At 39.2% G+C, this 23909-nt stretch overlaps 3 protein-coding genes and 1 pseudogene across 8 annotated transcripts; 3 read left to right on the top strand and 1 right to left on the bottom strand.

Annotated features, from left to right (window-relative positions):
• Window positions 1-7850: 7850 nt before the first annotated feature.
• LOC131690496 (uncharacterized) lies at window positions 7851-9319 on the top strand. 6 transcript variants are annotated; one of them, XM_058976318.1, is made up of 3 exons: window positions 7851-7979; window positions 8173-9075; window positions 9132-9319. In XM_058976318.1, the coding sequence occupies exons 2-3, from the start codon at window positions 8232-8234 to the stop codon at window positions 9317-9319; spliced, it is 1032 nt and encodes a 343-aa protein (XP_058832301.1). In that variant the 5' UTR covers window positions 7851-7979; window positions 8173-8231. The 6 variants fall into 6 exon arrangements, with proteins under 6 accessions (XP_058832301.1, XP_058832300.1, XP_058832302.1 ...); XM_058976317.1 differs by having other exon boundaries at window positions 8156-9075; XM_058976319.1 differs by having other exon boundaries at window positions 7851-7992.
• Window positions 9320-9386: 67 nt separating this feature from the next.
• Window positions 9387-11932, bottom strand: LOC131690495 (ATP-dependent DNA helicase Q1-like). Its single transcript, XM_058976316.1, has 3 exons — window positions 11138-11932; window positions 10384-11083; window positions 9387-10299 (listed from the first exon to the last, which is right to left on the bottom strand). Exons 1-3 carry the CDS (start codon window positions 11778-11780, stop codon window positions 9432-9434), a joined length of 2211 nt encoding a protein of 736 aa, XP_058832299.1. The 5' UTR covers window positions 11781-11932; the 3' UTR covers window positions 9387-9431.
• A 178-nt stretch (window positions 11933-12110) lies between these two features.
• On the top strand, window positions 12111-14176 carry LOC131690426 (zinc finger protein 674-like). The gene is made up of 5 exons (XM_058976175.1): window positions 12111-12228; window positions 12471-12604; window positions 12661-13319; window positions 13374-13499; window positions 13553-14176. Exons 2-5 carry the CDS (start codon window positions 12482-12484, stop codon window positions 13725-13727), a joined length of 1083 nt encoding a protein of 360 aa, XP_058832158.1. The 5' UTR covers window positions 12111-12228; window positions 12471-12481; the 3' UTR covers window positions 13728-14176.
• Window positions 14177-19636: 5460 nt separating this feature from the next.
• LOC131690427 (zinc finger protein 544-like) lies at window positions 19637-21489 on the top strand (annotated as a pseudogene).
• The last annotated feature ends 2420 nt before the right edge of the window (window positions 21490-23909 follow it).

The following is a 23909-nucleotide window of genomic DNA, read 5'->3' as shown; positions in this document are numbered from 1 at the left end:
CAAAAGTACCTTACTGCACGGAAGACCTCGACTGAGTCGAATCTCTCGTTTTGTTTTTGACAACACTAATAAGTGCGAACGCGACGCACAGCTCAAAAAAATGTTTCAAAATCGTTCAACACGGGTCCAACGAAGGACGTTTGTTCAACGGTTATTTGGACGTTGTCCAAATAACCGTTCAACGGTTCCAAATCCAACGAACGTCCTTCATTGGACAATTTTGAAACAAGAGGGTTTTAGCACTCGCGCTGCTCTACTCGAGGCACAAATGAAATTACTGGAGGAAGAGCAGCCGATGAAAGAACAAGCAGTTAAGGAACAAACGGCTCTGAGGACCCGAGAAATGGCAGAGAAGCAGCGCCAGATAGCCGAGAACAAATTGCTGATGGAGAAGGAAAAAGGGCTGCGAGAGCTGAAACTTCAGGATGAAAAAGCCTTTCAAGCAAAGCAACAGTTGATTCGACAGCAGTCGCTGGAACAAAAACAAAAACTCTTTCATCAAAAAGCAGCGAGTAGCGAGGCTGAATCAACACCCGGATCAATTATCAATTCGAAGAAAAAAGTCTCAGCATGGCTGAATGAACAACACGGTGGAGGACTAGGAGCAGATCACTCTAAGAATGTATAACAAATTTGCATCAAATTAGAAAAAATGCATTTAATTTCCATTTTTGCATCAGCTTTGCACTCCCTTGCAGAAAAGTTTGTTTAACAAACGTCCTACGCTGATCCACTTTGTTCGACGTTTTGTTAAATGTAGGGCTAGTTTTTCTGTAGGGTTTTGACGTCTTACACGCAACGCAAAAACATTGCACGCAACGCAAAATACATTATGAATTTCTATTTTGATGGAAATAAATGCATTTAATTTCGCTGATTTTTAAAAATGCATCACAAGTGATCTGCCCCTAGGTGGAGGATCAACGGGGAAGATTTCGGGAGACAAAAGCGAAAACGGCTCGAAATCTCAGGTGGTCCCCAAAGACCCACCAGGAAGCATGATCAACGGGCGGGCTGATTCCGATAGAATCGGGGAAAGTCCGCATCACCTCTCATCAATCTCTAGCCGATATGAAACAATGTTTGCTGTCAAGAATTGGCCAGTAACTTACGCCCACAATGGACAATTGATACCATTGTGGACTACGATCCAAAGAATCAAGGAAATCAATGCGTTCTATGGCATGACAGCAATAAACAAGACACAGGTGCATATGTGATGCAGGATGAGAAGCAGCAAGCTACAAAGGCAATAGTGAATGAAGATTATGTGGACGATGTGGAAAATTTCGACGATATTGATGGTGCCAGAAATATGGAATTTCATAAGGAACTTAGGGTTGAAAAAATACCAAGACATTTAGGCAACAAATGGACTGGTAAAGCAGATAATATAAAGGTTGATGACCTTGTTGTTATCGCAGACGATAATATCCCTTATGGAAAATGGTTAAAAGGGAGAGTAACTGAAGCATTCCAGGCACCAGATGGACAAGTACGTTCGGTTATGATCCAGACTAGTAAAGGGCTTTACAAAAGACCAGCAGTTAATGTAGCAGTTCTCGACGCATCGTGGCAGGAAATCGTGCTTACTTTGGCCTCCGCAAGACACTTCGGTCGAACAGAGTTCGCCGTCGTACGAAGTTGACCATTAGAGTAAGACATGGTTATATGAAAAAAATAAAATTTCGCTCCGAGTAACTTTTTGGGTCCCATTTAGCTCCCAGAACAACTCTGTAAATTTTTAGTTCGATCGGTGAAACTATATTTTTGCGCCCATGGTTTAAAGTTTACATGGGATTTCGTATGGGGAAATCTACTTTTGCAAAATAATTCTTCCAAGAGTCGCCCGTTATCGCCTAAAAATAAATAGATGGCTGATTTTTATAGGAAATTTGTCAAGGAAACAAAGTCTAGAAGACCACGAAACGATCTGATGCTTGTGGAAAAAGTTATTAAGAAAAAACCGATTGATGCCCTGAAGTTCGATGAAATTTTTACTTTTCATAGCATCACTGCTGCTGACGGTCGAATTATATACAAAATTTTTAACTTTCTCTTATTATGTACAAAAGAAGCCCCAATTTATCCCCCAAAACCCTTGCGAAGTGGCCAAACAGCATAGATAAGTAATTTAAACACATTAAGAGAAGATCAAAACAAAATTGCATAGAATTGGAAATCTAACAGCAGTGGTGCTAGAAAAAATGAACATTTTATCAATCGTCAGAGCATCAATCGGTTTCTGCTTAATAACTTTTTTCTCAAGCGTCAGATCGTTTCGTGGTTTTCGAGACTTCGTTTCTTTGTTAAATTTCCTATAAAAGCCACATAACGATTTATTTTTAGGAAGCAATGGGCGACTTCCGGAGGAATTAATTTATGAAAGTTAGTTTTTCCATGCAAAATCCCATGTAAACTTTAAACAGTGGGCGCAAAAATATAGTTTCAGGGATCGAGCTAAGAATTTGCACAGTTGTTCTAGGACCCAAATGGTATCTGAAAAGTTGCTCGGAGCTGGATTCTATTTTTTGTCCCACCCTATTGACCATCTACAAGACGCTGATTAGACCGGTAGTTCTCTACGGGCACGAGACCTGGACCATGCTCGTGGAGGACCAATGCGCACTTGGTGTCTTCGAACGGAAAGTGCTGCGTACCATCTACGGTGGAGTGCAGATGGAAGACGGCACATGGAGACGGCGAATGAACCATGAGTTGCATCAGCTGTTGGGGGAGCCGCCCATCTGTCATACCGCGAAAATCGGACGACTACGGTGGGCCGGGCACGTAGCCAGAATGTCGGACAATAGCCCGGTGAAAACGGTTCTCAATTGCAATCCGACCGGTACAAGAAGACGTGGCGCGCAGCGAGCACGATGGATCGACCAGGTGGAAGACGATTTGCGGACCCTTCGCAGACTGCGTGGCTGGCGACGCGCGGCCATGGACCGAGTGGAATGGAGGAATCTTTTGTATACGGCACAGGACACTTCGGCCTTAATCTGTTAATAAATAAATAAAAATAATTTAGCAGTTCTAGATGTACGCAATAGTAAGCAAAAAGAACATGTTGAATATAACACCGTTGTCATAAATCACCATAGAGGAACACCACTAGAGGCAGGCAAAAGAAAGTTTCAATAAGTCAAAATGCTGTAATATTTTGACCCACACACCATTGAGGCTATATATAACCCTGAAAATATTACGATGGATGATCCGGATCCTTCAATTATAAAAAGGACAAAGGTGAATTTTTACTCCTGGGGAAAGCGACAGAAAATCGATGTTGATGTCGTAAAACAAATTAGGGATAAGATTTCAAAGCCTAAAACACTGAATAAAAAAGAAAATACTACTATTAGAGCACCTTATTGGCCGATGGTTGGGATGATGCTATTATACTTATTCGCACTAGCATTTGGAGAGCCTACTCGAATAGAAATGCACAACAGTATTACAGCATTTTTTATTGTTACATTACAACGAAAAACAATATTATTCTGGAAAATTTACAATGGAAATATAATCACATTTGTAGTTCCGTTGTAGATTTTGGAGACACGAAGGACTGCATCATAAGTACATTGATGTTACAAGAGAAGTTGTTGTTAACAAATAAAACTGTTGTAAATTCAACGTTTCTACGATCAATTTCGATATTACTTTCTGTTCGGGTGTACACGAGTTAATAGCTTACGGCTGCGGACATCCGGAAGTTGATTTAACTAGCTATTCATTGATGGACGTTTCTTCATGCTTACCGTTGTCAAAAAATTTAGTATAACGGAAGTACCGATATAAGTCTTACAGCGCAGCCCTAAGGGATTTGTGATGGTGTATCAATGTAAGGTCATAATAAATCTATAAGGCATTGTGGAATACACTCCCATACATCAGATTACTAAAGAAGTTATATAGTAAAAGAATTCACATCAGAAGAATGTAGGAACACTCACATGGTCGGATCCGTCACATTGACTCACAACAGTAGAATTATTCGTGAGACCAAGCGAAACAGTACAACTACTCGAATAGAAATGCACAACAGTATTACAGCATTTTTTATTGTTACATTACAACGAAAAACAATATTATTCTGGAAAATTTACAATGGAAATATAATCACATTTGTAGTTTCTACATCCAATTTTATTGTAAACCCGATTTTTACATTGAAAAAGGGGGGTCGTTAAGGGATGTAACAATGAAAAAATTGATCTTTTCCCATACATTCTGAAATCAAAAACATCGATTTACATTGTTTTTCCGTTGTAGATTTTGGAGACACGAAGGACTGCATCATAAGTACATTGATGTTACAAGAGAAGTTGTTGTTAACAAATAAAACTGTTGTAAATTCAACGTTTCTACGATCAATTTCGATATTACTTTCTGTTCGGGTAGAGACGAAACTCTCATCGTGAGCCACGTCTATGGAAGTAACTGCAGTGGAGGAGTATACAGCACTCCTGAATATATATGAACAAACGAGTTAGTGTATTACGAATACGAAATCGCGTTGTAGAACTACCTTGCGGCTATTGATAATGAAAATGATCAGATTATCTTACGACATGGAGTTATATTCTTACGGGAAATGTTTAGATTCAGAAGATGGGTATACAACATAAGACAATAGCCATAACCAACGATGTGAGGATTCAGAATTCGACATTTTGTACGAAGGCTTTGTTAATAAAACGATGAACGTAGTTTCCAAACAACATCAGCAGTAGAGATATATGAGCAAGCAGATCGACGTATAGCATCAAATGTGCTTCATAAAATTATGTCGGCGCAGGTACCAGATAGACAAGGATTCCATTTCGACGCCTTGATATAGGGGGAAATAATCGACAATGCAATCGACAAATATTGGAGCAAACTTAAGTCGTGGTCAAATTGGTTAGGTAATTTGACTATCATCGGGTTATATGCTATCGGACGCGCCTTCAAGTTCATCATAGATACGGTAATGCACGGAAGAATTTTATACGATATCTACGGTTTCGGGTGGCAATTAATTGCTACTTTTTGGGACTCCATGACATTGTTTTAGCCCTTAGAAGCACAACCAAGAATCTACAACATTCATTAGATCGAACCGATCAACGCGCTACTACAACACCACTAGAAGTAGACCCACCAGAAGCTGAAGCATCATCACCATACAGAGGACAACTCTACCCATGTATTGGAACAGTATGAATATATTAATTATGCTAAAAAAATATAATTATATGCAATGATTTATAATGATAATTATAATAATAATTAATAGTCAATTAATTTGCATCGTCGCTCTTATATTGTTGTAAATGATGTCAATTTACAGGGGCCGGAATGTTACCACGCGACGAGTCAAACGTTGCAATGTGCAACGTCTCAAATGAAAGTAAAAACAAAAACGAACCATGCACTAGCCCTCAGCCATGCGTGGGTGAATAAAACAGAAATAAAAATAGAACCAGAGCATGAGATGCATACGAGAAAAGGTTTGCCTATCAAATAATGTTTTCAATGCAAATTTGGTTAATAGGGTTTTGAAGGTCCTTTCACCGCGAAAACCGTTCTGAAATACGTTATAGTAATATAGGTCTCCATTTGCAGTGAGATATTAGTCTATTTTGGTTTCAATGTCTATCTCAGCGCTAAAAGGACTCTTCTTATATTGATATAAAACAATTCCGCTTTAGAAGCGCCGGCTCTCATATCGTAGAGTACCAGCCTAAAGTCTGAAGAAGTTTATCTCAGTAAAAAAAACCAATTCCACGAAAGCACGTCTATAGGTACTAGCTGCCAATCGTTTCGTTTCTGTTTCATTCGCGCCGAAACGCTTACAGATAAATAAAAAGAATAAGATACACTAAGAAAAAATATATGGTATCTCTCACCATATGAGGAGGTTAATTCGACTTTGCGAGTATAGTGGTTTTCAGCCGACTATAGTATTGGGTGACGTTAACTATATGCATGGTCAGGTTTACTATTCAAGAGCTTTGTACCATAATGGTAATATTGAAAATTTTATTGTATCCGTGACAATTGTAACTGGGATGCTTAGTATAACAATATAAATATTTATCTTGACCCGGAACTGTTTGTTATCACTAAACCAACAGAATGGAATGTTTTACCATAATAGCAAAATTAACCACTTTATTGTATCATTAACCATTGTACGTTGGATGCTCGACATAACAATAAGCATAGTCACCATGACCTGAACGTGTTTGTAATAACCAATAGACTTTTGACGTTCGTTATCTAGTTATTTTGAAAAGGTTATTGATTTTATAGAGATTCTGGCCAATATAACTCAATGGAGTATAAATCTGAATTAAAGCGAATTTTGACCAAAATTGCTCAACCGATTGTTATTTTATTAACTTGACATATTTGTATTTGTTAAAATAGCAATTGTCGACGATGATCTAAGTCTTCTCCTTTTCTGACTTCACGCTAAATTTAAAAGAATCGAAAAAATATGATCACAAGACATCAAAGTCCACCTATTGGATAAAATTGAAGTACTTACCTGATGCAACATTAATAAGCAAAATAAAGCTTTGGTACTATATTTCGTTGCGAAACATAACCTTCTATTTTGCCAGACTACGCAACCCATTCTTTGTATTCAAGTCTTTGTAGGATCAAAGCTACTGTCCTATTTGTTCCCTTAGAATTCTTACTGGCTGGGGCTCGAGTATACGAGTGATTCTTGAGACTAGCGCCTTATCGCAATAATATAATATAATAATATAAACAATCGAAAAAAATGAAGCCCGTTCGTAAGCGTCTTTTAGGAACACAAAATTGAAACGCTCAAATTGACAATTTTGACAGTCAGTAGTAATACAAAGCATAGTCAGCTGAAAATCACTATACGTAAAAGGTGTTCACATAAACAGTGTATGTTATTATTTCATCCTTTACATTGTTATAACCATTGTATATTTAGTCTTCGTGACTGATTATTACATTGTGTAGATAACATTCAAACAAAATTTAGTTATAACAATGACACTGGTTATATTTAATATGTTTACCATGTTCAAATTTTCATTTCAACATTAGTTTTAATGGTGATTCAGACTATTCCATTATCAGTTTGAAGATGGTATACATTGTTGGTCTGAGCTTGCTCAAATTGTCATAAATACCAACATAATAGTTAAGCGGTTAAGAATTTTTCTAGTATTTTTCGTAATACAACAGTTTAGTATTACTGATCTCATGGTCATTACTGCTATTTTGGCGAATAATTAAAACAACCACGAAAGTCGGGTCCCAAATACTATAGTTTTTTGCTCAGTGTAGAGATGGGGAGTCTGTATCTAGAAAAACTCTAGTAAGAGAACTGCGGAGAGAAAAACAGCATTTTTGGCAACGTATGCCCCGGCATTGTATGGCAACACGTCCAATGTTATAAGGATAGGCAATGTTCGATTGGATTCGTTTTTTGACAGCTAAACGCGAATCCAATCGATCCAAAATGGAGTCTCCGCAGTTCTCTTTCTAGAGTTTTTCTATCTGTATCCAGATGGATTCAGCGTCTTTGTTAAAACACCACAAAACCCTCTAAGAACGGTTGGTTTCAAAATCGTCCAATGAAGGACGTTCGTTGGTCCAATTTGGACAACGTCCAAATAACCGTTCAACAAACGTCCATCGTTGGACCCGTGTTGAACGATTTTGAAACAAATTTTTGGACGTCTCAGTGGGAAGTCAGGTCACATTGTTTTTTTCTCAGTGTATAATCGATTTACACCGAAAGCTTGTAATCGATTATTGATTGTTCGATTATTTTAAAGATGAATGGATTATTTGCGTTAATCGAGTAAACATCACTGAACAGTAAACACACACTTCGTTCACTCACCTTGTTTTTTAGAAAAGATTAATAATACCTGAATCCTGATCGAACGGAACCTAAAAGTTCTACATAGCAGCGGTTCAAATAAGCCCTAATTGTAATTAAATTGCGTACGAAAATCTGTTAGTTTACACTGTATATTAGGTCAAGGAAGAGTAGTTTCTTTTTGTAGTATTTTGTATTTTTATTTTTAATTTTTTTTTTTTTAGTTTAATTTTGTAATTTTATTGAGCACGATAACGATATTTTATCATTTTTACGAAAGCCTGTTAGTTTACACTGTATTTCAGGTCAAGGAAATAGTTTAGATGGTTTGACAATTGGATAGAGTTGTAATAACAGCGAAGTAATGAGCTCACGCGACGGAACATCGAAAAAACTCGGTCGTCCGTCGATCAACATCGCTATCAACCCGGGCAGCGCCAACTTACCTGCTGGTTCGGCTGCCAGTGGTATTGGTAGCACTACCGGTAGCAGCAGTATTCTAAACGGGCTGGAAGGCACCGCTGGTGATTATGTTCCGATATTTTTCGAAGAGATCTCTCAAATCATGCGTGGCTATGGGGACTGCGAGAAGCCTTTGCGAGAGTCGGTAATACTGGTGGAGAAAATAGTGCTGCATCAGTTGAGAGGCATAATGCAGGATGCAATCGATCACGCGATGTCTCGACAGAATTCCCCGGTGTTATCCAGAAGGGACTTCGAGTATATTATGCGGAAGAATCCAGTTCGGGTGGCTCGGTTGCAGAAATACTTCCGGGATATGGCTTTCGTGAAGAAAAAGATGAAAGATTTGTACGGAGATCGGTTCTCGCAGTTCGGCGATTTAGGATCGAATTTGGACGAATCGGATGAGGACTCTGACCGAGATGTGTCGGAGAAGTTTGACGAGGAGAAAGTAAGGCGATTGTTCCGTGCGGATCGGATTTCTCAGATACTGGCCGGAAAACAATATGAGGAGTTTAATTTGGCAAGAAGAACGTCGTTCATGCATAGGAATACAAACACCATGAAAAATCGAATGCGAGCTTGGTTGAACTTTCCGGAGGATGTGATCATTTCTCAAAGTTGTTTGCTTACTCTGTCGTATCTGGCTCATGAGACTATTGCAGTGTTAGTGGATTTTTGTATCTTGACAAGACTGAATTCGTCAAATAGAACGGTGGAACCGTATAGTCGGGTGACATCATCAGGTAAGTGCCTGTTTGCCGATTAGGGAGCTGTCACCAAATAATGTTGATTATTTCAGGAACGTCTCATTCTATGCTTCATTTGTGTCCTGAAGTGACACACGGACGTGGTGTAGATGGAGTGAAAGCAATTACTCCGCAGGAGATTCACGAGGCAATGCGCCGCCATCGTCAAATGGCTACACAAAGCATGGGACACTTTCGAAATAATGCTCTCAACTGCAAAATTCCGTATCTTGCAATGTAGGAATTGCTGATCTATGTTCGACTGTCTTGCAAATTGTCTTCTGATTGACAATAATAAGTGTGAAAAGTTAATTTCATATCTCATAAAACATTTGATTCACAATTGATTTGTTTCACAATTCATCAATGTCAATAACTTCTACCTGATTAGGAACAAAAAGAACATCCTCGTCATCGGTAGGTTCCGCTGCTATAAGTTCCTTGCTAGGAGTCTTCTTGGATATACTTCTGTTGACGAGCTTCGCAACCTTAGTTACATTTTGTTCAGTACTGTCGCATTCCGATGAAATTGTTTCTCGACGCTTCTCCAAACTTTTTCTTCCTATTTTAACTGAGCGAATACTATTTTCGCTGCTGAGACTTGTTTCGCTCCCAATTGAAAAACATTCGTCGCGATCGCTTCCGTTGATCTCAGACATTTTGCGTTTGCTAGTGCTGGTTCGGATAGGTGATTCGGCCACGGAACTGATGCTCGAGGTTACGGGAATAACTTCTAGCTCTGCATCCGATATACAACTGCTACCAGCTTTTGGAGGGGATTTGAGAGAATCCACAGGAATTCTGAGAACTCGGGCTGCTTGAAATCGTATTCCATCTGTTCCGACATAGGCGGAACCTTTTGCAATATAACACAATGTGGTATATTGGTTATATTGGAAGTCTTCTTTGAGGTAACCATTGACGATTAAAAATGCAACCAATTGTTCCCCGATATAGCGATCTAATAGAGGGGGCGGCTCCTCCAAACGGTTCTTAGGGCTTCCCTTGTGGTACCACGCGTCTACCAGTTTCAGAGGAGTCAATTTGGTTTGTAACGTTTCCGCTCGGCGAAGAATGGCCACAAGGGTGTGATAATAATTGGTTACATCCTGTTCGGGAAGTCTTACTTTATCCCTATAATAACAATGGTCACACAGCCGATCGCAGTGTGAATCGTCCCATACCTCGGCGAAGTGGCGCGAAATTAATTTTCGGCGACAACTGAAAAATAAGAAATTCAATATTCGTTCAATATGCAGATTAGATTGAATACAAAATATAGAATTAATAATTGGTTTTACTAACTCTTTTCCGTTGATGCAGTACTTCACCATCGAGTAAACATTATCCAGACCTTCATACTCGGAGAAAATCATCGAAGAAAGTCGAAATATATCTTTGAACTGATAGAGCAAAATACAATCCGATCGTTTACCATCCCGGCCAGCGCGACCACTCTCCTGATAGAAATTTTCCATACTTTTGCTCATAGTGTGATGAATCACGAACCGTACATCTGGCTTGTCAATGCCCATCCCAAACGCGTTTGTTGCAACTATGACCTGAATTTCGTTGCGCATCCACTTCTGGTGCGCTCTGCTTCGCTGTTTCGGGTCCAAATTGCCATAATACGGTAGCACCTTTACGTCTCTTTGTAGTAGTTGTGTGGAAAGTTCCTCGGTATCCTTCACCGAAAAGGTATAAATGATACCACTCATATGTCGGTATTTCCGCTTGATCAGATCAGCCAGCATATCGTGCAGTTCGGTTTTATCGGCCTGTTTTTCTAGCACATGATAGTAGAGATTTGGTCGGTTAAAAGGAGCATTGAAAATCAGACATTCGCGAAGATTCAACATTTTACGGACATCCGCTATGACCTTGGCAGTAGCCGTTGCCGTTACTCCTAGTAAAGGAACATCCGGAAACATCGTCTTTATGACAGAAAGGTGTTTATAGTCGGGTCGGTAATCATGACCCCATTGTGAGCAGCAATGCACCTCATCTAAAATAAGAATTGGATTAGAAGGTTACCTATCAAAATTAGCTAGTTGCTCACCAATTGATACCATTGTCAGCTTTTTTGCGTTGTAACACTTCTGAAGTGCCGCCATGAATCGATTGCTTTTTGCCACCCGCTCAGGAGTTATGTAGAGTAATTTCAAATTACTGCAGTCCCCTTCTCGCAGCTGTTTAAGTATAATATTAACCGTTTCCTTATCTGTATTCGAACACAGGTATTCCGCCCTAATTCCCAGTTTCTTGAGTGCCCACACTTGGTCCTCCATCAGCGAAATCAGTGGGGACACGATCAGTGTAATCCCATCAACCACGAGAGCGGGAAGCTGGTAACAGAGACTTTTTCCTCCGCCGGTAGGTGCCAGCAGTAGGACATCCTTTTTCGACAACACAGCATTTATTGTGCCTAGTTGTTGTGCCCGGAAGTCTTTTATGTTGAACACATCTTTCAGCACGGCTCGAACTTGCGATGACCACGGAAATTGCTGGCTATTCCAGTCCTTCTGGGCAAGTTCATTGGATTTCAGCTGAAGCTTCTGAATACGCAGTTTTTCTTCCAGGTGCTCTAGTTTTCTTCGGCGCTGGTTAAGTCTAGATAGCTCAGTGTTAACTTCTTCCAGTTCCTGCTTGATAGCTCTCAGACGAGTATCCAAGTCAACTTCATCTTCATGATCCGAGGACATTACTTCGACGACGGTTATCTTACCATATCAAGGAAGAGGTGAATATAAATGTTTCCTTTTTACTATCAAATATAATTAGGAAATCCACGTTGAACTATATAAACTAAATCGAAAGCGAATAGCAATATAAACTAACCGCGATTTTTATCCATATTTTGATATTGGGCGATACTGTAAAGAATATCGATACTTTGAAGTCAAAATATCGAGATTTTAAATCGATATTCAATTGGTCACACAATTTATGCCCTGTGGAGCAAGCAAACAGCGAATGAGCGATGAAAACTGTTGATCCAATGTACTGTTGGTTTTATTGGCAGACACCAAAGTGTGACAACTTGGCTGAAAGTCAACAGAAATTTGTAAACTGGAATGTATTTTGCTCGAAAGTACCGAGTTTCTCTAAAATTGACCTAACAAATTGAACGTTCTACTTAATAAATAGCTGGTGAGTTTACGTTTACTATGTGCGTTTTAAAGTACTGCTAAATAATGCACTTAAAACCAATATAAGTAAAGTATTGTCGACGATTCATTTGACCCAGGGGTGTACTTCGAACCTAATTTGAAGGAAGCAAAACAAGTAGATATATAGGCATGCACATACAATTATTGCAGGGATTCGCTATTTCCCAATAAGACAAAGCAATTAATTCGAATGATTAAGTTTCAAACGTTAATTTGTTCCAGCGAATACAGCCATGGATCCAGAGCCTTCGGTTGCTTGTCGTTTGTGTCTTCAGCCGTCTTTGCCAGTTTCAATGATAGTTCTGAACCAGAATGAAGGGTTAGTAAAAGCGATTCAACATATCACAAGTGTTGAGGTAACTTATAGTGTCTATAACTTTTTTAAAGATCTTAGAAATTGATTTCTTTTCAGGCCATACTGGATCCCGACCTCGATGTTCACATGTGCAAAAACTGCCACACGCTCCTAGAACAGTGCATACAATTCCGGACGACGTGTCTCTGCAATGATATCATTTTTCGAAAATTACACATCAAAGAAATTCGTGAAACCAACGAGTCACCTGAAACATACACAAAGGTCGAAGTTGTGAAACTAGAAACCACGGTAGATATCGATGTCGTCAAAAATGAAGCTGAAACCGATAATGACAGTGACTATAAACCGGAGGTTGAAGCTGATAGTAACTCATGTGAAGATGTTAAACCCATCGAGAAAGCAAACGTGAAGCCACGGAAGAAGCGGGGCAGAAAACCAAAACCAAAGGACCCCAAAGACGAAAGTCGGTCCAAAATAAAGGTAGTTTCGCATAAGGCACAATGTCAAATATGTGGCAAAATGGTAGCAAACACTAATCTTGGCGCGCATCAGCAAACCCACAATCCCAACCGACCAAAGTTGGTTTGTCCTCATTGCCCTACACAGTACACAGACTCGAAACGTTTAAAGCTGCACATAAACAACAAACACACGCATGAAGTGCAATACTCATGTGATCGTTGTGGGAAAACTTTTGCATCGCCTGACTCCTTGCGAGTGCATTACGTTGCTTTACATACGGATATCAAGAAGTACCGTACACGTACGTTAAAAATTAGCATTGATTTTGATGATCATCATTTCAGGTATGAATGTACACTTTGCGGCGAGAAATTCTCGCGATCTACGTCTCGTAGACACCATTACAAAATGGTACACACAACAATTCGTCCATACGAATGCGAATACTGCGAAAGAACGTTCAAATTCAAGTAAGTTCAACTTAACCTTTGCTTTCAATCTCGTTCAAAACGAATGATTTTAGGTGTGATTTGACACTTCACACACGAACGCACACGGGAGAGAAGCCATTCGAGTGTGACATTTGTCATAAAACGTTCAACAAAAGCTACAACGTTGTGATTCATAAAAAATCGCACCAAAATGAAATGGAAAGGGCTGCTGAAAAAGCGATGAAGGTTGTGCAAAATGTATGTTAGCTTAATACTTACCATGATAGTTGATAACTGCATGAATCTGGGTATTCTTATTAAATACATTGTTTTTTTATGATGGACATCTAAGCGGAATAAGAAACAAATCCAAGTAATGAAATATTTCTTTTAATTCTGCTAATAAGCACATCCCTTGAAATATGAAGGCAGCTCGACGGACCATCTCATCGCAAGCAAAGCCGAAGCCAAAACTCGCTTCCAAGCGAGCAAGCCCCACTAAGATCGCCAAACAGTTCAGCGAGCTTCTCAGCGGCCATGTAAAAATCAACGACCATAAACCGTGCCTTCCGCCTTCTCGGGAGGTTGACACGAATACCAGTGACGTGAAAGACAATCGAACAAGCAGGGGAAATAGTTGTCAAGTCATTCGTGAAGAACAACCGTTCATCGAATTGTCGTGTCATTTTTCGTGTATAGAAGTGTCAGAAGGGATTGCTGAGTGAGCAAGATCTGCAGGAACTGAGAACATGAGAAGGATTCAACAACTTCTTCGTTGCCTACCTCTAACGGAAGCAATACAAAATCCATTGCACGGTTGAAGAGCGAAGCAAGCAGCATCGGAAGTCAGGCCAAACGGAGAAAAACTTTGGAACTACAACCGTTCCAGGAGGGAGGATTTTGTTAGAGCACGGTAGTGACTGCTCGTCGGTTGTTAGTGAGCCCTAATCTGTATCAATGTCGAAGGTGAATCCATCCGACATACCGAGAAGGTTGACTGCAATTCTGAAGCTGAGAGACGTCCACCGAGGAACTCGAGTGTCTATAGAGCACCAGGCTCTGGTTCTATATAATCAGCGAGCGATTCAAGTTAATATCGAAGACTACATATTAAGAAGACTGATGTCTTTCCTTCCCCATACAAATGAGAAGCGACAGAGGTTACAGCGCCTCTATTGGAGGAAGGTAGGAAGCTTAATGTAAAAGTGTATATGTGTGTGCATCACTATGGGAAGGGGAGTACTACGAAAGGCCGAATCACATAAGGCCGAAGCACAAAAGGCCGAATCACAAAAGGCCGAAATCTCTAAAAGCCGAAAACCACAAAAGGCCGATTCACATAAGGCCGAATCACAAAAGGCCGAATTACAAAAGGCCGAACTACAAAAGGCCGAAGCACGAGATCAAATCGCTAAGGTCATTGTAGTAACACATGGCGTTATTAATGAGCTGGTGCATATCATATCATGAATTGATGGCTGAAAACTGCTTTAATTGATTTTTTATTTAATTAAATTAAATTAAATTCAAAAGAACAGCTCATGTTAAAAAGAAGGAAAAATACCCGAAAAGATAGTACAATAATTAACATGGCAGGATTTCTAAAAATCTATTCAACATTGATTGACCATTTTTCGTTAAAATATGCGCTATCTGCATCACACATTTTCTAATAAGGTCTTTTCGGGCATTTTGTAGTAGATTAGAACGATGCTGGGGGTCATTAGTCAAAGGGTTATCCGGCCGAAGGATATATAGACGAATAGTCATTAGGGCGAGGCACACTAGGTCGAATGCACCAAACAGGGTGAGAAATAAAGTCTTTGGAACTGAAAACAAAATTTGAACGAAGCTTTCAACAATTTGATTGGAACCTTTGAAAGAATTTGATTGGAACCATTGAAAATAATATTAACGTCATTTACGTCATCTTTCTCGCTGTAAATATGCAGCGAATATCAAGGTGCTGGGTCATTAGGCTGAAAGCCGGTAGGCCGAATGTCGTTTGGCCGAACGCCGTTAAGCGGACTGGTCAAATAAGAATGACAAATATGTAGAGCAGTTGAAACTGAAAATTTTCAATGATGATATAGTAAATAATATCAGTTTGAGCACAACTTTCCATACTACCTGTCATGTAGAATGTTAAACACGGCAAGTTGGTCGTTGTTCCACAGGCTACTGCTTGCATTAAGCCTAATATGATTCCATAATCACCAACTCGAGACAGAACACAATGAAGTTATTCCACGAAGTTGCCAAAAAGCGGGGTCTCCAAAATGTCGATGTACCTTTTCAGAATGGTAAATATGTAGAGCGGTTGGAACTGGAAACTTTCTAAGAGTGATTTTTTACGATTTTTTTCAATAGAATAATAATGTTTGGAATATTTACGACACTTTTCTCGTTGCATATTTGCCGCTTTACTGGAATAAATAAACAGAACGAAGCCTAATGTGGCTACGCCACATCGCTTCATGGCAAGTGCTGTCCGACATCGCTCCGCTCCGTCGGACTTAAACTAATTTAAGCCCCTATGTTTGAGTCATCCGGGCAAACGAGTGGATCACAGGTTTGCTTGCGCGAGGCCGCCGCTTCCGACGGCGGGTCGGCGGCCACCTCGTCCGGCGGATCCTCAGCGGCTTTACGCCGCTTCGGATCCTTGGCCTCGGTTATGCGGCTAGGCCGCATCGCACTGGTTTCGCCGTATGCGCTGGCGCAGTGCAACAACCAAACAATAGTTGTGGCTAGCGGTTACATTTAGCCAAACTGACTTTTTTATATTAATTTTCTTTTATTATCTATGCTTTTTATAAACGCGATTTTATTTTAAAATATTAGTCATGGGCAATACTAAAGTATCATCAACACCAACAGATTAGATCATTCGATTTCTGATGCATAAATAAAACCGCAAGTCCACGGTTTTATGTGATTCGGCCTTTTGTGATTCGGCCTTTTCGGGTTTCGGCCTTTTGTGGTAGGTTAGAACATCTTCGGCCTTTTGTGTTTCGGCTTTTTGTTATTCGGCCTTTTGTGATTCGGCCTTTTGTACCGCTCCCATGGGAAGTACCACCTTTACCCGCAAGAGGCGTTGCTGTTAAAGTCTCTAGATTCTGGACAGAGTTGCCAGTCTTCTTGATATGCAGTCTTCGTTAATATCCAACTCCTACGACCCACTCTAACCGTTGGTTACAAAGATAATATTAGGTTTGTTCCAGTACCAGGAGAAACTGGAAGTACTCCGGAGCAAACAGGGAGAAAATCGTTTCTGTACTATCTTCTTCTCTTTTTTCTTCTTCTGGTGGCAAACCGGAGTGAAAAGGAGCAAGAATTTTTTGCTCCGGAGCAACAGGGAGTAACTTCCATGTACTGGAACAAACCTATTGTTGGCTCTGCCAACATAAAACGATTCTCTCCGCTGGCTTTAAGAGTTCCTCGATCCTTAGTCATACCGTGGGTATTATGTTGTCGCAAGCTGCGTGAGTGATATCCCGCCTAGTCTAACCTAAGCTGAATCCCTCTGGATGAAGGCTCGACACGTCAATCAATTGTTTACAATTTATCTGTCAGTGTCATTCCAATCGAGCACGAGACCTGTCAATGTCATTCCAATCGAGCAGAAGACTTGTCAAATGTTGCAATCTGATGAATGAATTTTGGAAAGTAATACGATAGTGAGTTATAATATTTTGAATAAATTTCTGAATCGAAACTCACAGGCAAGGTAAAACATATAACTTTTATCGTTACGGTGCCTATTAAAAGTTGCTTCAACCATTGTAGCTATCCGTTATGTAATTTTCTGGTACACCACAGAACCGGACCCATTCCGCACGAAGGTCGTAGTTTACCGGGAAGCGAAAAAACCAATATTTTTAAAACCGGCGGTAGTTTTATTTGTAAAACTTTACACAGCATTTCATGATGAAAAAATTGTCGACGGTGCACATTTACGGTAAATGTCATTCAAAAAAATTATCACTTCCTTATCATATGCAAAAACATATAAATATTTTCCATAACACTTTTCACGTAAATATTACATGTTTCACACCTAAAAGATTTCATTGTCAATCAAATTAAAATCATCGTTGACTGCACGTATATCTTAAGTGAAATTCAGATGCTTTCCATAGGAATGTCATATACTTTCTAGATGAAATCCGTATTATTTTTATGTGAGTTTCAGTCGATTTTTAGTTGCATTTCCTATAGCATTCAAATGCTTTTATTATGTGTTCAAGAAGAGTGGAGGATGTAGAATAAATATGAAGACATTTAATTGATTTGAAATGTATACATTTACTTGAACTACTTATAATGGTATAACAATTCCGAAATAGAATCGCTGCATATTGTTTCCACCATTGATTCCAATTTTGAATTTTTTTCTCCAGTTTATTTAGTCCCAGATTCTGAAATGTAATTACGTTTTAATGGCATTGTTCTTAATGTATATAATAGATTTAATTTTCATTTAAATACCTTTATCAAACTGTTTGAGAATCTCCGGCTGTAATTCGGATACCTTGTGCTGGTAATACGCCATATTAAATCTGTTTACTTTTTGCACATCGTACATTCACATAATACTCACATGCTTTACATATAATACTTGAAGTATGTGACTATCACATACAATGTATGTATTGTATACTTGAAAGTTATTGGTACCTTATTTGAAAGTTATCATTGTAGGTATGAATTTTAATTGCTGCACATGAATCTAATATGATTAGTCGTTTTTAACATTTATGTGCTTTTTCACATGAAATATATGTGATTTTTTGGATCAGTGTATAGTATTCTGGTTGCAGTTGAAAATTGAAATATTGAACTTGCGCCTTTCGCTTTTTTCCCTATTTGCAGAGTGGGCAGCTAAGGCGCATCTTGTGTACATGTTAGAGAATCAACTTGCACATCATCTACACCAGTTGCGCTTTAGTTGCACAAGCTGAAAATGGGAGAAAAACCGAAAGGCGCAAGTTCACTATTTCGATTTCCAACTGCAACCAGAATATACGAGTCAACTATGAAGTTAACGCTGCGACAGTGGTGCTAGTTTGCAGAAAATAATGTTGCCAATCCATTTTATTCAGTTGAGATAAGATGGCGAGTTTTTATTCAGTAATTCAGCGTCTTTAGGATACCGGTCACAGCGGTTTGAGCGAAAGTCGCGCAAAGAATCCCGGTCAAGCCATTCGGAGTTTGATTCGGAATCCTGAATGGAGTCAGTATGGGTTCCAAATGAAATGCAACAACCGATTCTGAGTCGGAATCGGTTGTTGCATTTGATTTGGAATCCATAATGACTCCATTCAGAAATCCGAACCGGTTCCGGAATGAGTTTAACTGGGATAAAGCTAAGTAATCCACGTGTACTGCCAATTACGAAATTTGCAAATTTTTTTTAGATTTTTTGCTATTAGCAGTCAAAGTTGGCCATGGAGGTAACCCCAGTATTAGCTGGAGTCCGAAAGGGGCTAACCCCACATTGGGTCTAATGGTAATTCAAGTTTTCTCGTTCGTTTTCCGAGGCTTTAAGAAAAAGTAGTCAATCGATTCGCAATCAGTAAATTTTGTGTTGTAGCCTAGGGGCAGATCACTCTAGAAATGTATAACAAATTTGCATCAAATTAGAAGAAATGCATTTAATTTTCATTTTTGCATCAACTTTGCACTCCCTCGCAGAAAAGTTTGTTTAACAAACGTCCTACGCTGATTCACTTTGTTCGACGTTGTAGGGCTAGTTTTTTGTAGGGTTTTGACGTCTTACACGCAACGCAAAATACATTGCACGCAACGCAAAATACATTGCGAATTTCTTTTTTGATCGAAAGAAATGCATTTAATTTAGCTGATTTGCATCACAAGTGATCTGCCCCTAGGTATCGATGCTTTATGAGATATCGCCGGATACTACCCAGTCACCAAATTTTCTGGCAGAGACCGCTCTGCTAGATTTCTGTCAGTCTTGGTTTGGCCGCCCTGTCAGATTTCTGCGCGTATCCTGTCGGGTTAGTTGAGCCTAAGGCCTTAATATAAAGGTACGCAAAGAGTGTGCAGATAGTGAATCAAAAAAAAGTCTACCTATCGAGCAAAATTAGATTCTATAGCTTTCGCAGAGTTATCAACGATGAAAGCTGTTGATCTAATGTACTGTTGGCTTTATTGGCAGACACCCAAGTGTGACAACTTGGCTGAAAAAGTAAACAGAAAAGAAAATATCATATTGTAAACTGTTTGGAAAGTATGTTGCTTAAAAGCAATGTACTGGATACTAAGGTGTGGCAATGCTCTGTTGCTCTCTCGCTCAATTTCTGTAACTTTATTACGTAATAAAATTCAACTCCATATATTTTCCATATATCTGCTGCCCACGTGCTTTACAGAGATCGAGCGAGAGAGCAATAGCATTGCCACACCTTAGTATCAACCTCATTGGCTTAAAAGTACCGAGTTTTTCTAAAATTTACCTGGCGAGTAAATATATAGGAATGCACAAACAATTATTGTAGGAATTCGCTATTTCCCAATAAGACTGCAGTTAATTCGAATGATTAAGTTTCAAACGTTAATCTTCCCATGTATAACTTCTATTTAAGATATTCCTTGACCTGATTTATAGTACTAAACTGACAGGCTATCGTACGATTAATAATAAACAATAAACAATTAGTTCCAGCGAATACAGCCATGGATCCAGAGCCTTCGGTTGCTTGTCGTTTGTGTCTTCAGTCGTCTTTGCCAGTTTCAATGATAGTTCTGAATCAGAATGAAGGGTTAGTAAAAGCGATTCAACACATCACAAGTGTTGAGGTAACTTATAGTGTCTATAACTTTTTTAAAGATCTTAGAAATTGATTTCTTTTCAGGCCATACTGGATCCCGACCTCTATGTTCACATGTGCAAAAACTGCCACACGCTCCTAGAACAGTGCATACAATTCCGGACGACGTGTCTCTGCAATGATATCATTTTTCGGAAGTTACACATCAAAGAAATTCGTGAAACCAACGAGTCACCCGAAACATACACAAAGGTCGAAGTGGTGAAACTAGAAACCACGGTAGATATCGATGTCGTCAAAAATGAAGCTGAAACCGATAATGATAGTGACTATAAACCGGAAGTTGAAGCTGATGATAAATCGTGTAAAGATGTTAAACCCATCGAGAAAGCAATCCTGAAGCCACGGAAGAAGCGGGGAAGAAAACCAAAACCAAAGGACCCCAAAGACGAAAGTCGGTCCAAAATAAAGGTAGTTTCGCATAAGGCACAATGTCAAATATGTGGCAAAATGGTAGCAAACACTAATCTTGGCGCGCATCAGCAAACCCACAATCCCAATCGACCAAAGTTGGTTTGTCCTCATTGTCCCGCACAGTACACAGAGTCGAAACGTTTAAAGCTGCACATAAACAACAAACACACGCATGAAGTGCAATATTCATGTGATCGTTGTGGGAAAACTTGCATCACCCGTCTCCTTGCGGGGGCATTACGTTGCTCTACATACGGATATCAAGAAGTATCGTACATGTACGTTAAAAATTATCATTGATTTTGATGATTATCATTTCAGGTATGAATGTACACTTTGCGGCGAAAAATTCTCACGATCTGCGTCTCGTAGACACCATTACAAAATGGTACACACAACAATTCGTCCATACGAATGCGAATACTGCGAAAGAACGTTCAAATTCAAGTAAGTTCAACTTAATTTTTGCTTTCAATCTCGTTTAAAATTAGTGATTTTAGGTGTGATTTGACACCTCACATAAGAACGCACACGGGAGAGAAGCCATTCGAGTGTGACATTTGTCATAAAATGTTCAACAAAAGTTACAACGTTGTGATTCATAAAAAATCACACCAAAACGAAATGGAAAGGGCTGCTGGGAAAGCGATGAAGGTTGTGCAAAATGTGTGTTAGTTATAATACTTATGTTAGTTGATAATTGTATTAATCTGGAGATTCTCATTAAATGCATTGTTTTTTATGAAGACATCTAAGCGAAATAAGAAACAAATCCAAGTAATGAAATATTTCATTCTTTTCGGTTAATAAGTACATGAAAGATGATGCCTTTTTGGAGTGCTGAGAGATATCTACTTGATTTAGCTATTTAGCTCAACAGACCTCATCTCACGCAGAGCAGAACCCAAAACTCGCTCCGCTATAGTAATCGAGTTATTACACCCACAGCTTTGTTACTAGTCCACTGTACAAACAGTATACAATGTAGCATTTATTTTGTTCTAAATTGATAAATGTGGGACGAACGGGTGGGCACAACACCGAACTTAGAAAAGTTGTATTTGAATATTTGGCGTTCCACTCGTCAGTAACTGACACCAATGTCATGTCTAAACTGTTTACAAATCACGTGCTCCCTTAAGAGTAAAACACAAACTGGAACATCCGACTGCGAGCAGCAGGAAAGTAGTACGGATGAGGACATGGACGTGAACGATAACGCGAAAGAAGACAAACGAAATGAACCTCAACTTGCAGTGGACAACACTGGCAATATTTCGCCCCCTAGAAAAAGGATCTCAACACGCAGCAGAAAGCTGCGCCTGAACGAGACCAAAAATTTAACATAGCTGTTTTTTATTTATTGTAAAAAAACAAGCAATCGGCCTCGTCGAGCTATCGCAATTGGGCCTAAATAAATTTATTAATTATAAAAAAAAACACGTGCTGGCGTGACGTGTAGGTTAGCCAAGCACATAAGCTGTGGTTCGCTGACGTGTATAGGGATCCAAACGCCTGTGAGTATGCAAAATTTATGTTTTTGAAAGGAAAAAAAATGGATGTACCTATTTGCGGAAAGTCCGAGAAGTCTTGGTTCGTTGCGCAACAGCGACTATGACTATATCGCCTGCAGTTATGTTGCTTTCTTTTGCCCCTCGATGTTTGTCAGCATATTTCTTGCTTGATAGCTTCATTTTCTTGAACAGCATTTCTGTTCAGGATCCTCTCTGAACTTCACAGGCTTGGGAATGTTCCACCGAGAGCAGCGATGCCACATGTTTTTGTGAAATGTCTGTAGAAGAATAATTAAAATGTCTGTAAAAGTCTGTAGAGGGTTGTGTAAATCCTATTTACATTAGGTTATTACTTTAAAAGTGGCTTGAAATTAGTAAACTATTGTGAAGGAATCACTCGTATTCGAATCAAATTATTCTAGTATAATTTTGTTAAAAACTGTTACTTTTTTAAAAGTCTGTAGATGTCTGATTACGTCTGTAGGAGACCATCAAAAGTCTGTAAAATACAGATATGTCTGTAAATCTGGCACCCCTGACCGAGAGTGATGCTTTCTAGTGTTGTTTCATGAAAACTGTCATTTTTGTGTAGACTAATTTCCCGACACAGGATTTGAAATTCTGAGCTGCATTTAAAATACACAGGGACCCAAATCCCGTGACACGTTTTCCGAACTGTAAACTAGACTTTATGTGGTATCAAGAACCGTTGTAGGTGACCAATGTAGTCAAAGCGACTTTGGTTAGTCGTTAGTGGTCTAGAAATTCAATGCATGTTGCACCCATTTTAATTAAATTTGCGTCATTTTGATATGGTTGTAGCAGTTTACATGGAAAATGACTGTCTGGCCGCACTCTTCAACCCATAACTCCGGAACCGGAATTCCTATCTACAAAAAATCAATTGCAGCCGATGGGAGGGTTGTACTTGCACTACTAAGTTTGACTAGACTAAGTTTGTGCAAATCAGTCCAGCCAGAAAATGAGTGACATTTTTGACTCAGACACACATACATAGAAAGGAGAAACGAGCACTAAGTTAGCATCAATAACAAATAGTTTTACGTCGGTTAAAAATCGACGAAGGTGGCTGTGAAGGGATGCCAGTCAAGTTTTTTGGCAACTGCGGAGCGGTTCACGGGTTCCGACGTTGGCGACGCGTTTTGTGTGCTATAAATGGTTCCAAAATTATCACTCATTCCAGCTGTTTTTAAGTAATTTGTAATTTATTTGCTTTTGTTATTCGAATTCGATTTCTCTGTCTATATTTTGGCATAATTGGCTTAGATTTTTTTAAAAACATTTATCAGCTGTGAAATCTGTCGAAAGTAGGGTTGGGAGTACCGGTTTTACCGTTACCGAAAACCGGTAAAACCGTCCAAATATTAAATACCGAAATACCGGTTTTGCAAGAATGAAAAACCGGTATTTTCGATATTTTTTAGCGAAAACTATTTAAATAATTTTTCATTGTTATAATGTTAATATTTTCACCTACTAATGTTAGAAGTAAGATCGCCTGTTTTGGGACACTTCAATGTTTTTGTATAAGCAGTGGAATGCAGCTCGATTCATCTTCAGCACATGGCTGTATTAAATTAGTGAATCAGTTTCCTTCCTTCGATCATTCTTGCTAATAGTAATAATGTTATTACGCGCGCGAATGT

Source organism: Topomyia yanbarensis, chromosome 3, assembly GCF_030247195.1.
Source record: "Topomyia yanbarensis strain Yona2022 chromosome 3, ASM3024719v1, whole genome shotgun sequence".
Classification (NCBI taxonomy): domain Eukaryota; kingdom Metazoa; phylum Arthropoda; class Insecta; order Diptera; family Culicidae; genus Topomyia; species Topomyia yanbarensis.
The sequence above is the reverse complement of the archived record's forward strand: the minus strand, read 5'-3'. Positions and strand labels throughout refer to the sequence as shown.